Source organism: Ambystoma mexicanum, chromosome 1p (assembly GCF_040938575.1).
Source record: "Ambystoma mexicanum isolate Mex_15411 chromosome 1p, UKY_AmexF1_1, whole genome shotgun sequence".
Taxonomy (NCBI): domain Eukaryota; kingdom Metazoa; phylum Chordata; class Amphibia; order Caudata; family Ambystomatidae; genus Ambystoma; species Ambystoma mexicanum.
The window spans coordinates 1332783815-1332800509 of NC_090921.1; the positions used below are offsets into that span (position 1 = coordinate 1332783815).

General features: G+C 44.4%; 1 protein-coding gene across 2 annotated transcripts in view; it reads right to left on the reverse strand.

Annotated features, from left to right (window-relative positions):
* Window positions 1–5010: 5010 nt before the first annotated feature.
* The window catches only part of LOC138453740 (scavenger receptor cysteine-rich domain-containing group B protein-like), a 157809-nt gene continuing 146124 nt past the window's right edge, over window positions 5011–16695 (reverse strand). For both annotated transcript variants that reach the window (XR_011260511.1, XM_069606867.1), the window contains one exon: window positions 5011–6124. Coding sequence is in view for 1 of the 2 variants with exons in the window: in XM_069606867.1 (XP_069462968.1) it covers window positions 6050–6124 (75 nt within the window). In the remaining variant the exon portion in view is untranslated. The remainder of the gene's footprint in view (window positions 6125–16695) is intronic.

Consider the following 16695-nt stretch of genomic DNA (forward strand, 5'->3'; position numbering starts at 1 on the left):
GAATAAAGTGCATAGTGCATTCCTATAATGGTTTGGCATTGTATAGATTGCATAAAGTGCATAGTGCACGTAAACAACTTCACTCCTTATTGTCAACCAATTTAAAATCATTGTCAGTAAAAATACATAGTTCAATGTTGATGTTAATTCAACTCATATATAAAATTCAAAAAATCCCAAGCAGATGGGCATGAAGGTAGATACTTCAAGGCATTTGTCATAGTCTCAGTGTGATTGTGCCAATTAAAATCAATGGGGACCAAGTAAGGACAAAAAAGAGAGAAAAGGAAAGGAAGAGTAAAGGAGAAGAGAGAGAAAAGGAAGTAAGGAAAGAAAATAGGATTGTAAAGATTTATATACAATTGAGGTATAGCCTGAGCGAGTGTGTAGATAAGTAGTTAATCTCAATATTTCTCAACGATATAAGGTGGAAACAGAAGAAAACATATATATATATATCAATCAAAAGGATCAGGGCGAGCCCACATATAGTCCATTTACCGTATTAGAAAAGGTAAAAGTGATGGTTCAACAAACAATTCTAGTATAATACATACAAATGTGGCACAGGAAAATACACAACATATATTATATGTATAAAAACAACAAGCACTACTTGTTAACATTATCACAGTAGGCGATTTGTGTAAATGCAGAACGACCCCTTTGAATTATCTTGGGGCCGTTTAACAATATGCATTCTCAATCAATCAGCTGAGACTGGACACTGTTGTTATTGAGTTGTCGACACAACTGTGTGTTGGCCTTTCTAGCAGTTGGAGGGTGATGTACCTACATCAGCCTTCATCAGGACAGGGCAATGTAAAGGAATCTCATTCAATGGGATATCCTGTGGTTGTGATCTAAAAAAACAAACAAATAGGAATCCATGAGTGGAAGGGGTCTATATCCGAGACATAATTTAAAAGGAGCATTTAAGCTTTTAGATGTCTTCAAGAACTCCTGCAAGGGGAATTTACCATGCATATAGGAATCTTGCACGTCAGAAAATAATTCAGGAGATGTGTGTGATATATCTGCAACACACAGTAGGATGTTTTAGCAATCAATCAAGCCTGGGGAACTGATTAATGGCAAGGAAGGGGAGGTTGAATTACCTGAATGAAGGTGACACGTGGGTCATAGAATCTGCTTCACAATTGCGGGATTCTGAAGTGGCTGTATGATGGAAATGTGTTAATCTATCAAGACCCATCCACCAAAACTGTCCATGTCTAGGTATAATGTGCAGAAAGAGTGGACAGCACTTACCCCAATGTTTGAACCCTGAGACTAGGCTACAGGTTGGAGGGTGCCAGCACTCTGCAAATCAAAGAAATTGGAGGTGAGAGTCGACCCTTCCACTGTAAAGGGACAGAAATCCCAGCTGAGATACTAACCCTGGCTAAACCACGTGATGTCACTATAGTGCCACAAAAGTGCAGGGTGTCATAAATAAAGTGATTACAAGGTGGTACATGCAGGGATCAGGTGTAGGGAACCAGTGTACCTGGGCAACGCACTCGTGCTGTGTGCTATTTGAAAGACCCAGAGCTGCCAGGAGTGCAGCCCTGCTGTCGACCCGACACGTAGTCAAGGCAATAGAAATTGCGTGCATATTCAGCCAAAGGAGCATGCCGGTGCCACCTACAGTGATCGTGCATCCAGTGGAGGCGGGGGCACCAGGAAGTATGTTTTCTATTAGGTAAAATCACATAGATCTGTTTGATTGACCCCGTACTAACTCTCACTCTTCTGGTTACTTTGTGTCTCACTGGGCCGAGTATGATTGGCCTAGTGATGATTCTCACTCGTCTGGTTACTTCACATCTTACTGAGACGAGTATGATGGACCCAGTAAGGACTCTCACTCTTCTGGTTACTTTGAGTCTTACTAAACGAGTATGAGTATAGTATTCATTATAACCGCTACCTTCGTCCCGTTGCGTTTGTTGTGTTGGAACTGTGTCACTGGGTCAGTAGTTTGCCTCTGGGACTCTTCTCTGTGGTTCAGGACGGTGACTTCAGTTGTCTCCTTCTCTCTCTCTGTCACCCTCGGCGGGTTTGCTTTGTGCGCAGCTTCTCTGTGTGGGAAATGTTTCCCAGTATTTTCTCCTCGCTCGTCAGGTCTGGATGTCTCTTCCCAGAGACATGAACTCATTTGCGCATTCGCCAGAGCTTTTCTGCTTCCTGGTGGCGACTCGGGCACCGCTGTGTCCAGGCTTCCTCCTCTCGTAGGAAGCTGTGCCTTCTTCTCCTTCTCTCTTGCTTCACTGTTTGGGAACCGTTCCCATGTATTCTCTCCTCCTTGCTCGCAAGGTCTGGGTGTCTCTTCCCAGAGGCCTGCACTTGTTTGTTTAACTCTCCAGAGCTTTGCTGCTTTCTGGTGCGACTCAGGCACCGTTAAAGACAAGCTTCCTCCCTTCGTCGGAGGCCGCGCCCTCTTCTACTTCTCTCTCGCTTGACTGTTTGGGAACTGTTCCTCAGTATTCTCTCCTCACTCGCCAGGTCTGGGTGTCTCTTCCCAGAGACCTGCAATCATTTGCTCGGCTAAGAGCTTTGCTGTTTCCTGGTGGGACTTAGGCACCACAGTGTTGTGGTTTCCTCCCCTCATAGGAAACAACACCTTCTCTTCCTCTCCTCTCACTTTGCTGCCACAGCAGCTTTGAACTTCCTGGATTTCTCTCTCACTGGCGTCTCGGCCTCCAATACTTATGATGCTGCGCTGGAGCTTCTCCTGCTTACGTTACGGCATGTCTTTTGTGTTGGACTGGTGTTCATTATTGTTCCATTGGTTTTCTTCATCACAGTACCAGACAGGGTTTTTTTCTCAGGTGAAGTAAGACAGCAGCAAATGTATAGTGATTTGTCTTGTTTTCTTCCAGCAGGTTTCACTAACTTTGGTTGCTGAGATATTTGGGCACGGGGTTCCTCATCGGAACAGGAGTCCTCGCCCCCACGGGGGAAGTCTTTCCCGGTGAGGTCCCGCTTCCCTCTACTCCTAGGGAAGGGAACCACGTAGTGGGCTCCTCTCCCTAACCTCACAGAGAAAGGCTCCCTCTTGGGGAAAAGTGACGAAATCCCTCGATTCGTCACAATGCCTGCACGTTTTGCACTCAGCACGTTACACTTTTACAAGTATATTACTTAATGTGAGCTTCTTCAGGGATTATTTTATATACTTCATCCATAACCATATACAAAATGAAAAAAAGAAAACAACTATAAAAGCTGCGGTTTTTGTCGTTACGAGCAGACAGTGACCAAAAAGAAGCGCGTCACACCCATATTCGAGTGGTAAGTACTGCTAAAAAACATAGTGGGAGGCTGCACATCTTTAACCGTTCACCGTAAACACTGTAATGTGAACGGGAGGGCTTTAGCACCGGTCTGTTAATGTTCTAGGGCACTGCAGTCCACCCCAGGCATTGAATCTATACAAACCTGTGCTGTGATGGATGGACTAACGGGGAGTTTCAGAGCTGGTCAAACATATGAAATTAAGGTTAGTCTATTACTGACTGAAGCGGCTCTGGTGATACGAATATGCCGGCCTACCCCAGTTAATACTAGGGAATACATTTCCGATTTATTGGGCATTCTAGCAGAACCAGTTTTGTACATTTTTTACCATCAAGATAAGTAGCGAAATAGATGTTAATATATCATATTAATTCAGTGTGATCTGTGTGCAACAACGTCGTGACACCATGACTCTGCTTTTTCAGCGTCACGGATGAAGATAAATTACTATTTGAAAAACAATTAATATATGGCAAGAAGTGATGTTTTTGAGCCTCAGCACGGAGTGACTGCGAGTAAACCACACTTATAGTAAGAAGAATGTCCTGAAGAAAAAAAAAAGAAAAAAAAAGAAAGTGGGTATAAGTGATATTTACCACTGAAACCGGTCGACGATTCAGCTGTAGCTGTAGCGATGGCATTTAGATAATTGCCACTAACTACAACTTCATTGTTACACTATCAGAGGATTTCTTTCTCTATCCACTTTTATACAGCCGGCACAACAGCGCTTGTTAGGGATATTTAGAACCTAGACAGGGGAAGACAGCATATTATTTATTGGATATTTATAAGGCGCTTATACAGCAAGACAGTGTTTCTTTCAAAGGGCCACAAATATTTCCCTGACACCTTTTTCTTGTCCTTAACTATAGGGCATCTGATTTGTAGGTGCGACCAGCATTATCCCCTCACTTCTGAATGTCTGAATAGTGTGTTGCCCGAATTTGCAATCAGGTGTTTTGCCCTATTAATTTTGTGTTGAATATAGTGAGCTGGGGGTATACCCTGTTCAGCATTTCTTAGTCCCTCCATTGAGTATAGTTAGGACTTAATAATAACGGTGAGTCACATGTGACTCCTATGGTATGTTGGGACCGTTTCCAGACAGGTGCACATCCTTGAAAGGCAAGCAAAACTGGGGAAGAGTCAGGCTCTGGTGGGTCAGTCACACACAAGCCCACTGAGGGAGTAGAAGAATTTGCTCTCAGTTTTTGGCATTCCACTGGCTTCTCCACCAGCTGCAGCAGACCCCTACAGGTCCAGGTCATGGCATACAAGACAATCCATTTACCAAGAACAAAGCATATCAGCAGAGTGCAAACGACACATGTCCTCTGCCACCCCAGATAAGAAGTGCATTAATTCAGCACTCAACACACACACACACAAAGAGAACTCTCTATATCTAAGGGGAGGGCACTGAGACATATTAGGCTTACATGTCTGTCTGCTGTAGGGGAATGTACTCGTACTCGATTAAGTGGAGAAGCTGTGATTTCAGCCCAGGTTAACTGGTTCCATAATTGTTATTTAGCCAGTGGACCACATTTCCCGCCATTATAATGATCCGTTTACAGCAACATACAATCCTATTGGCAGAGGTTTTGTGACCTCCAGATAAGTTTACACTTTATAAATCACATACATAAATACCAAATCACATGTCAAATATACTAGACAATATATAAGAAATATAGACACATATTAAGAAAATCATGTTGTATTAGCTCTCAGGATTTTAACACATGATATGTAATATCTGCAATTAGATTACAAAACAATCCAGAAAAGCCATGGCTTGAACATGAACCAACACTAAAACAAAGATCCCAGCGGATATTTCATGTGAAACGCCTGTTAAGATGGGTTGTCTCAACTTTATTTCAGCTTCTAGCAGGAAAGGGGCTCAGGACGGCCACAAAGAAGAACGAGGTCGGAAGGGGGCATAGCAGGAGGACATATTGTCCCAGGGCACGTTATAGGTAAACCAACCCATGATACTGTAAGGAACACACCTTTCATTAATCATTTATTCATATGATAGCTGAATCATCACATTTTAAATCATCTTTGCATGTTGTTTATTTTCTGCTGAAGAGACAAGTCTGACAGTGAATAATTGACTAAACATGATAAGATGTAAGTAGTATTTTGATTTTAAGAAGTCACAAGTTTCATTTGCTCATTATTTATGTGGTTTGATAGGAATTCAGCCATATCAAAACTCATTTAGATGTCCACCTTCCCGACTTTGGCAGTTCCTTCAAAGCAAACAATGCTGTTAAAAGAAACCCCGCAAGGGATGCAGTTTGGACGGCGAGGGGTCGGAGTGGAAGGAAGGGTACTAGTTACCCCCCTGCGTGGCGATGGGTGCATCCATAAAATCATGTAAATTACATAAAACATAACATGCGTTAAAGGGGTGGACACATATCCAAACAACACTGCAGGCTGTGTGTGTCTCCTTGCATGCCATTCTACTTCCATCTTCACTTCTTACTCCAATAGTGTGGGCTTCTAGGTGGCTCTCTGAGCATTCCCTATCAGCCAAAACTAAGAAAACAAAAAGAGAGAGGCCAATGCTACTGACTGAAATTAGAAGAAAAAAAGGGAAAAGCGACATTTTCAGTAAAACATGTGGTTGCCTGACCCTTGAATGGAAGTTGTTTTTTTTCACTGCTTGCTGTTTCCTTAGTTTTCCTCCTTCGCTTCCAAACCCATCAGCTACACATTTTGTACAACCCTACGGCTGCAGCCTCCCTGTAATGTTCACCGCAGTCAGTGATCCGCCATAGAGGTTCTTGAATACAGCGAACAGCTGTGGGGACACATAATGAGTGGAGGTTAATGATTCATGTGATAAAATGTCTATGATATGTTGAAGTTGCAGCCTGTAGTCATAGTCTGAACGCATCTCATTTGAATCTTCATGACAATAACATGATTGTTGTCCAGCTGGTGTTTTCCACAACCATACTATTTTCAGCAAATAGAAACTCACAAATCCATGGCATGTTTTCAGAATTCCTTGATGATCATCATAAGAATAGTGCTAATTAAATGACACACAGGTGGACTACAGTAGGGCGATGGACTGGTCTATAGGTAAGACAGGGAGGGTCTCATTACAAGTACAGCGTTAAATCTGGCGCTAATTAAATTCTATTACACAAAAAATGGAACAAGAGCTTGAGGATGGCAGAGAAAGTATGTCTAATTCCTTTAGGCATACTTTCTCTGCCATCCTCAAGCTCTTGTTCCATTTTTTGTGTATACATATTGCCTGCCTGGGGGACCAAGAGTGTACCAGGTACCCTTGTGCTAATTAAATTCTGCAGTTCGGAATTACCGTTACCACCATATTGTCTGGCAGAATTAGCACCAAATTATGAGTTCATGTGTGGGAGTCCTAATCATTGGGGGTAATGGTAATTTTCTCTGCTGGAATTCGTATTAAAAACCAACACTGATCACAATTCCTCCTTCCAATTAGTGTTACTGCTGTAAAATTGGGGGAATTACCCAGGGACGTCAATTCACCAAAATGCCAGGGGGAGCGGAAGTGACATCTCAAGACCCTTGACCTCTGATGACATCACAGGAAGTGATGGCATTTGACCCCACCCCAAGTGGCATCACGGGAAGTGATGGCATACAACCTTTAGATGCCTCTAACACCCGTGTTTCCACCAACACCTGTGTTTCCACTGAGAACATTCAAACACATACACTATCACATTCCTACTCATTCACCCACGAGTCATTCACTCATACACCTTCTCTTACATCCATTCTCGCTTATCTCCACACGGGCACACACCCACCCAGAACATTCAAACACATACACTATCACATTTCTTCTCATTCACCCACCACTCACTGACCCATAGCATATACATACATTTGACACACACTTCACACATTCGAAATACACATCACATAAAAAAAGAATAAAGCCTTCTTAACTGTTTTTCAGCTTTGGTCCATCACTCCAGACCACCCTTGGCTCCTCCGTGCTGCTCACAAACAGGAACCAGGAAGCTAGAGAGCTTCCTGGTTCCTGTATATGAGCCGCTAGGAAGCCGGTGGAGAAGGGGTTGAAGCTGAACATGGCATGTGTCACGTGCCACATGTCATGGTCAGCTCAGCCTACTGATCGCTTCCTAATGGGTGAGGACTGCCCACCCCCCCAAGCCTGGTATGGCGGGACCCCGCTAACCCAGTGCCCAGAGGCTTCGATTAAAAAAAATGAATAATATATATATATTTTCTTTTAATACAGGAGTCGCAAGAGAGACCACAGAGGTCGTAGCTGCGACCCCTGGCGACCCCCAAATGACGTCCCTGGAATTACCGAACAGTAATTGCACCAACAGAATTAGCGCTGAGCGGAAATAGCTTCCTGCCACAAAAAGGAAACACAATCCGTTTAAAAACCATCACCTTCCGTATCCATCCAGACCCCATGCTAACAGGAAAGATGCCAGGTGATAAGAACAAGGTGTAGGTACCAGGAATGTGGGTGCACAGGCCCACATTCATTGAGGGTTTGCTGCAGGTGCTAGCAGAGACAGTGGGGTCCAATGCAGGGGCATGCGTTGGGGACCAGCACTGTAAAACAACCATACAAAGAAAGAACACCATCTGGATCAACATCAGGGGCAAGGTGTTGGTGGTAGTCACAGTCCACCATGACATGGAAGACTGCAGCAAGTGTATGAATGACCTGAAGTCACGTGTGCACACTCAGCTTGCAAACCTTTGACGTGAGCCAGCAGCCACAAAAGGAGGAACTGTGGAGCCATTACACTTTGTGGCTCCTCCAAGGGAGGAGAAAGTGGCCATGGCTGTCATAGAGGGAGTCAGTACAGAAGTGGTTGGCAAAGGTTGAGCAGAGGTTTACCAATCAAGTACACCCAGGTGAGTACAAATGAGGTTGCAGGGTGATTTGGAGAAAGAAATGGACAAGTGTCATGTGTGCAGCAGCAGGCCACACAGCAAATAATGTGCTGTTGCCCACCCATGTGGTGGTTTGGGGGGAAATGGCAGTGCAGCTGATACTGCCATGAATGTGATCACATTTTACTATCCCATGTTCGAAATGCACTACAGAAATCTTAGGTACACCCTCCACTTTAATGTCATAACCGTGCCGAAACACAGGGGCCCGGATCACTTCACAAGAACATACTGCCAAAGCACCAATGTGGTGCCATAGTCTCTGAACTGGGTAAACACTGTCATAGAAAGAATCTAATCTAGGAGAATATATGGCACATTTTGAGTGGCTGTAATGTCAATCAAGTTTGTTAGCATGACCACAGAAATACAGCATAATACTGGCTAACTAGGAAAGGGACCCTATAGCTGGAGGAAAGATCCTTACAGAATATCCAGCAGATATTCTACTGTAATCGTCACGAGAACTCCTGACACATTGCACCAAGAACAAATCAACAGGACAGTGATTAATGGAATGTCTACATGCCTACATGTAAGTGATACCTCAAGGAATTATGAGATCCAGCACACACCAAACCCATGCCCTTCCACCTCAATGTAATCAGCATCATCCACCAAGATGATCCCATCCCACAAAGTCATCATAGCATATGACACAAAAGCTTGTGGGACCTATACAGATGCCAGCAACATTTCCCATTATTCATGATGACAATGTGAACTCCAGGCAGCCTGCTGATCACTACCATCATGAGTGACATCATATGTCCCTATACCTATATTCTGAATGACAGACGCATTGGTGTGGGAGCATGCGCATCGTGTATCCACTATTGTGCCTGACACCGCACTCCCAATTCATTAATATACTAACCATTAAACTCATTTATCTATTTTGCATTTCATTTATAGGAGCGCACAGAGCCCTCAGGCATCTAGCCGCTGGTTACAAACAGGAGTGTTAGACAAGTAGATGTGGTAGGTAAATAGGTGTCAAAGGTTAGTTAAACACGTGTGTCTTTAGATGTTTTCTGAAAAGCTGGTAGGAGGTCTCAGATCGTAAGTTAAGTGGCAAATTGTTCCAGAGGTTGGCCACCAAGACCAGGAAGATGGCGCCCCTGACTAGTTTCTGTCTGAATCTTGAGATCAGGAGACAGTGACTGTGCAAAGATCTTGGATGCCTGGCTGGCACGTATGTTTTGATCCTCTGGATTAGGTAGGCAAGGGGCTTTGTTGTTCAAGCAGCGATGAGCAATTGAAAGGGTTATGATCTTAATTATTTCCTGGACAGAGAGCCAGTGGGCTGATCTCCTGGAATCTGTTATATGGTCAAACTTTCTCAGGTCCAGTGTTGCTCGAAGAGTGTTATTTTGGATAACTGGGAGCCTGTTCAAGTTCTTTTCAGAGGTGCCACGGAGTAGGGCGTTACAGTAATCCAGCTTGGAACCCACCAGCGCAGGGCTACAGTGAGTCGGTTTTGGCAGTGGAGAGGAAAGGTCTGCTTGCTCGTATGAGTTTTGTAGCTTATGCTTTTGTAGAGATGATATTGCTGATTTGGCGGGTCCTACTAAGTGAAGCATCCAAGTAGATGCCCAATGTTTTACTGAGGTAGAGACAGGGATCTTGTCACCGTCTATGATGAAAAGGTGGTAAGAAGGGTCAGTGCTTGCGAGATGGGCTGGGGGGGGGGGCACCCAGAAAGAGCTAAGTCTTTTCCACAATCAAGCAGAGGCTGTGCTGGTCCACCCAGGTTTGGATTGTTTTATAGACGGAGTTTACAGATATATGCTATGCAAATCAATCAGGTACTGCCACCAATGGGAGCAGCCCTGCCAAGCTGCTAGCCCACGTGCCCTCTGCACGGAAACACAAGCAACCTCAGACATGTTTCAGCCTTGTTAGGCCTCATCAGTGAGGTGCAGCTTGGTTCCCTATGGCACAGCAAGCTAGGCGCACGTATGAACATACCCTCTCTCAAAGAGGGAGACAAACTGAAACAAAAAAAGTGATGGGTGCAAGGTTTTTAATTTATCTGAACCACTGGCACTGCTCTGGACAACCTTCACACCACCATTTCTCAGCCCGTCTGCGCCTTTTGCAAAAGGGGTCCTGCCATATGCAAATCAGTCAGTTACTGCCACCAATGGGACCAGCCCTGGCCGAACTGCTAGGCCAGGTCCTCTGCACAGCCTGTCCCTTTTGGGGTGGGACCAAGCCTGATTTGCATATCGTCTTTCCCCTTTTGTAATGGCTTGGCAGGCGAAGAACGATGGTCTGAAGGGTTGCCCAGAGCAATGACAGAGGTTAAGAATGATTCTAAACCTTCCAGCCATCACCTCCTTTGTTTTGCTTAGTTACACTGAGGGGGATGGGCATACCCAGACATGGGTCCTGTGCCTGCTGGGTCTAGAGACCCAAACTACTCCTCACTGATGAGGCCCATCGAGGTTGAAACATGTGTGGAGATGCTTGTGGTCTCGTGCAGAAGGGATGTGACCAAGCAGTTCGGGCTGACCTGACCAAGCAGTTCGGGCTGACTCGCCCCCTTTTGGGGTAAGACCAAGCCTGATCAGCATATGTTTTTCCGCTTTTGCAATGGGTTGGCAGGTGAAGAACGATGGTCTGGAGGGTTGCCCAGAGCAATGCCAGAGGTTAAGATTGATTCTAAACCTTCCAGCCATTACCTCCTTTGTTTTGCTTAGTTACACCGAGTGGGATGGGCATGCTGAGACGTGGGTCCTGTGCCTTCTGGGTCTAGAGACCCAAGCTACCCTTCACTGATGAGGCCCAATGAGGCCGAAACATGTCTGGGGCTTCTTGTGGTCTCGTGTAGAAGGGATGTGACCAAGCAGTTCAGGCTGGCCTGCCACTTTTGGGGTTGGGCCATGCATGATTTGCATATGTTATTTCTCCTTTTGTAATGGCTCAGCAGGTAAAGAACGATGGTCTGGAGGGTTGCCCAGAGCAATGCCGGAGGTTAAGATTGATTCTAAACCTTCCAGCCATCACCTCTTTTGTTTTTCTTGATATGATAAAGAATCTATTTTCCGTTAATCTACCTAATCTTGATAAACCTTAGACAAGGGCGGGCATTCAAAGGTTGTCAGGCTTAAGCAACAATGTGCTTTTTCTCTCCAAAGTCTTGTCTGTGCTTGCTTCCTTTATCCATAGTATTTTAGTTCCCAATAAGTAAAAAAAGAAATGGTTCTAAATGAAAAGTCATTATTTAAGTAAGTTATCATTAAAGACTCACAATTTATTGTACTACACCTCTATTTGGATGAGTTGAGAAGATGTTCTTTTGCACTAGCAACGTAAAGGGGGATATTTTACACAAAACTGGGCATTAAAGCGATCTGTGTGGTTGTGGGAATTTGAGTAAACCTGAATTTTCCATAGACTGATTTTAATTACCACAGCGAGAGATCCAGATTGCATGGGTCTGTGGTCATAAAAGGTGAAATATGAGCTTATACATTGATCTTTGTAAAATGATATGTTGGACTGTTCTTTAATCCCTTGACTGACTCTTTTCAATGAGTTTGTCATGTATATTTGTTTTATTTTTTTTAATAAATGTTATTGATTATGTTTTAGCTATTCTTTTATGATTGTTTAAAAGTTAAGTTTACATTATTTTTGATTGTTTGTTGTTAGTTTTTTAAGTTTTGTATACATTTTTAATTTCTATTTATATGAGGAGATGCAATAGTTTACTTTGACCATTCCATGTAATAATGTCCCCACAAAAAACAGCTATTTTTCCGCGATTTTTTTGGATGGCGATATTTTTGAGGGGACATTATTACATGCAACCCTAGTTGGTATCAGGTAATAATATCCCTATATATATGGTCGCCGTTTATAATGTCGCTGGGAAAAGGTTGTGGTGACAATTTATAGGTGACCGGGGTGTCCCCCGCTCTCCATGAAAAATAAAAAAGGGTTTGGGGGTTGCAGGGGTGTCCCCCGCATGTTCCATGTAATGATGTCCACACAAAAAATACGGCAATTTTTTCTGCGATTTTTTTGCATGGCGATATTTTGGAGGGGACATTATTACATGGAACCATCTAGTTCTGTGGTCGTTTGTTAACTCTTTCTATGAGAACATCTTGTCAGTGTACTTATACACTGAAATCATAAAAGCATTACATTTAAAAAAATAACCTTCAAAATGACTATATTATTCACAATGATAAAACTTTCATTCTAATCCTCAAAGCTGCCACCAAATAATGTTCCAAACTCCAGCATACATTGGAGTTCTATCTATGCGTGTGGCAAGTAAAACAGAGCCATTAGGCAAAGTTGTGTAACTTTAATAGAGGAAGAATAAACTTTGATCCAGGTGATGAGTAGGAACGGCAGACAAACATAACATGTACTATATGTCCATAAACACCAGCATTACAATATTAATTCGTTTGACCATTGGCATAGCATTTCATAGTATTGGATGAGGTAGGTAGCTCTGGTTGGAACAACACAAAGTGATGTACCTTCTTGCTCGGGAGTTTGATGCTAATGGCAAATTGACACCCCCCCCTTTACATTACAATGTGGGAAATAGGCCCAAAACAGAGCATTTTGCCTGAATTATCATAGACTGCACAGTTTACATTTTTTGTTATACTGTATTCTTCGAATTTTGAGTCTGGGGCAATCATAGAGTAGCAACAAAGTACATGTAAAAAAAAAACATATATGCAAAAAGATTTTGTTTAGTAGAAAGACACTCCGTGCCTGATTTACACAAATGTTTTCAAATGGGAAAGCCCCATTGAAAGCGGTTTTGTAAATCAGGTCCTTAATGATTTTACATTCATACAAAGAGAGGACGTCTCTTAAAATCTTCTGATTTAAAACAGCTTTCTGGTTTGAACATATGGATAACCACAACAGCGCTGAGGCCCGACAAAGCTTCTGATAGAGTGAGATAATCTGATAGTCAGTGCATATTGTATTGCTGCTGTATGCTTCTTATTCCCTTCAGTGTGTGTCTTTTATTCCCTCCATAAGCAGACTCTTACTTGGGCTTGTGTGTGATTCGCTCCCTTTCATATGCTGCTCCTTCACTTTGTGAGTGCATCCCTTTCACTTTGTGAGTGCATCCCTTTCATATGCGGATCCTTCACTTTGTGAGTGCATCCCTTCCATATGCGGCTCCTTCACTTTGTGAGTGCATCCCTTTCATATGCGGCTCCTTCACTTTGTGAGTGCATCCCTTTCATATGCGGATCCTTCACTTTGTGAGTGCATCCCTTTCATATGCTGCCCCTGGACTTTGTGAGTGCACCCCTTCCATATGCGGCTCCTTCACTTTGTGAGTGCATCCCTTTCATATGCGGCTCCTTCACTTTGTGAGTGCATCCCTTTCATATGCGGATCCTTCAGTTTGTGAGTGCATCCCTTTCATATGCTGCTCCTTCACTTTGTGAGTGCATCCCTTCCATATGCGGCTCCTTCACTTTGTGAGTGCATCCCTTTCATATGCGGCTCCTTCACTTTGTGAGTGCATCCCTTTCATATGCTGCTCCTTCACTTTGTGAGTGCATCCCTTCCATATGCTGCTCCTTCACTTTGTGAGTGCATCCCTTTCATATGCGGCTCCTTCACTTTGTGAGTGCATCCCTTTCATATGATGCTCCTGGACTTTGTGAGTGCATCCCTTTCATATGATGCTCCTGGACTTTGTGAGTGCATCCCTTTCATATGCTGCTCCTTCACTTTGTGAGTGCATCCCTTCCATATGCGGCTCCTTCACTTTGTGAGTGAATCCCTTTCATATGCGGCTCCTTCACTTTGTCAGTGCATCCCTTCCATATGCGGCTCCTTCACTTTGTGAGTGAATCGCTTCCATATGCTGCTCCTTCACTTTGTGAGTGCAACCCTTTCATATGCTGCTCCTTCACTTTGTGAGTTCATCCCTTCCATATGCGGCTCCTTCACTTTGTGAGTGCATCCCTTCCATATGCTGCTCCTGGACTTTGTGAGTGCATCCCTTTCATATGCGGCTCCTTCACTTTGTGAGTGCAACCCTTCCATATGTGGCTCCTTCACTTTGTGAGTGCATCCCTTTCATATGCGGCTCCTTCACTTTGTGAGTGCATCCCTTTCATATGCTGCTCCTTCACTTTGTGAGTGCATCCCTTTCATATGCTGCTCCTGGACTTTGTGAGTGCATCCCTTCCATATGCGGCTCCTTCACTTTGTGAGTGCATCCCTTTCATATGCGGCTCCTTCACTTTGTGAGTGCATCCCTTTCATATGCGGCTCCTTCACTTTGTGAGTGCATCCCTTCCATATGCTGCTCCTTCACTTTGTGAGTGCATCCCTTTCATATGCTGCCCCTGGACTTTGTGAGTGCACCCCTTCCATATGCGGCTCCTTCACTTTGTGAGTGCATCCCTTTCATATGCGGCTCCTTCACTTTGTGAGTGCATCCCTTTCATATGCGGATCCTTCACTTTGTGAGTGCATCCCTTTCATATGCTGCTCCTTCACTTTGTGAGTGCATCCCTTCCATATGCGGCTCCTTCACTTTGTGAGTGCATCCCTTCCATATGCGGCTCCTTCACTTTGTGAGTGCATCCCTTTCATATGATGCTCCTGGACTTTGTGAGTGCATCCCTTTCATATGATGCTCCTGGACTTTGTGAGTGCATCCCTTTCATATGCTGCTCCTTCACTTTGTGAGTGCATCCCTTCCATATGCGGCTCCTTCACTTTGTGAGTGAATCCCTTTCATATGCGGCTCCTTCACTTTGTGAGTGCATCCCTTCCATATGCGGCTCCTTCACTTTGTGAGTGAATCCCTTCCATATGCTGCTCCTTCACTTTGTGAGTGCAACCCTTTCATATGCTGCTCCTTCACTTTGTGAGTGCATCCCTTCCATATGCGGCTCCTTCACTTTGTGAGTGCATCCCTTCCATATGCTGCTCCTGGACTTTGTGAGTGCATCCCTTTCATATGCGGCTCCTTCACTTTGTGAGTGCATCCCTTCCATATATGGCTCCTTCACTTTGTGAGTGCATCCCTTTCATATGCGGCTCCTTCACTTTGTGAGTGCATCCCTTTCATATGCTGCTCCTTCACTTTGTGAGTGCATCCCTTTCATATGCTGCTCCTGGACTTTGTGAGTGCATCCCTTCCATATGCGGCTCCTTCACTTTGTGAGTCCATCCCTTTCATATGCGGCTCCTTCACTTTGTGAGTGCATCCCTTTCATATGCGGCTCCTTCACTTTGTGAGTGCATCCCTTCCATATGCTGCTCCTTCACTTTGTGAGTGCATCCCTTCCATATGCTGCTCCTGGACTTTGTGAGTGCATCCGTTTCATATGCGGCTCCTTCACTTTGTGAGTGCATCCCTTCCATATGCGGCTCCTTCACTTTGTGAGTGCATCCCTTTCATATGCGGCTCCTTCACTTTGTGAGTGCATCCCTTTCATATGCTGCTCCTTCACTTTGTGAGTGCATCCCTTTCATATGCTGCTCCTGGACTTTGTGAGTGCATCCCTTTCATATGCTGCTCCTTCACTTTGTGAGTGCATCCCTTTCATATGCTGCTCCTTCACTTTGTGAGTGCATCCCTTTCATATGCTGCTCCTGGACTTTGTGAGTGCATCCCTTTCATATGCTGCTCCTTCACTTTGTGAGTGCATCCCTTCCATATGCGGCTCCTTCACTTTGTGAGTGAATCCCTTTCATATGCAGCTCCTTCACTTTGTGAGTGCATCCCTTCCATATGCGGCTCCTTCACTTTGTGAGTGCATCCCTTCCATATGCTCCTCCTTCACTTTGTGAGTGCAACCCTTCCATATGCTGCTCCTTCACTTTGTGAGTGCATCCCTTCCATATGCGGATCCTTCAGTTTGTGAGTGAATCCCTTCCATATGCTGCTCCTTCACTTTGTGAGTGCATCCCTTCCATATGCGGCTCTTTCACTTTGTGAGTGCATCCCTTTCATATGCGGCTCCTTCACTTTGTGAGTGCATCCCTTCCATATGCGGCTCCTTCACTTTGTGAGTGCATCCCTTTCATATGCGGCTCCTTCACTTTGTGAGTGCATCCCTTTCATATGCTGCTCCTTCACTTTGTGAGTGCATCCCTTTCATATGCTGCTCCTGGACTTTGTGAGTGCATCCCTTCCATATGCGGCTCCTTCACTTTGTGAGTGCATCCCTTTCATATGCGGCTCCTTCACTTTGTGAGTGCATCCCTTCCATATGCTGCTCCTTCACTTTGTGAGTGCATCCCTTCCATATGCTGCTCCTGGACTTTGTGAGTGCATCCCTTTCATATGCGGCTCCTTCACTTTGTGAGTGCATCCCTTCCATATGCTGCTCCTTCACTTTGTGAGTGCAACCCTTTCATATGCTGCTCCTTCACTTTGTGAGTGCATCCCTTCCATATGCGGCTCCT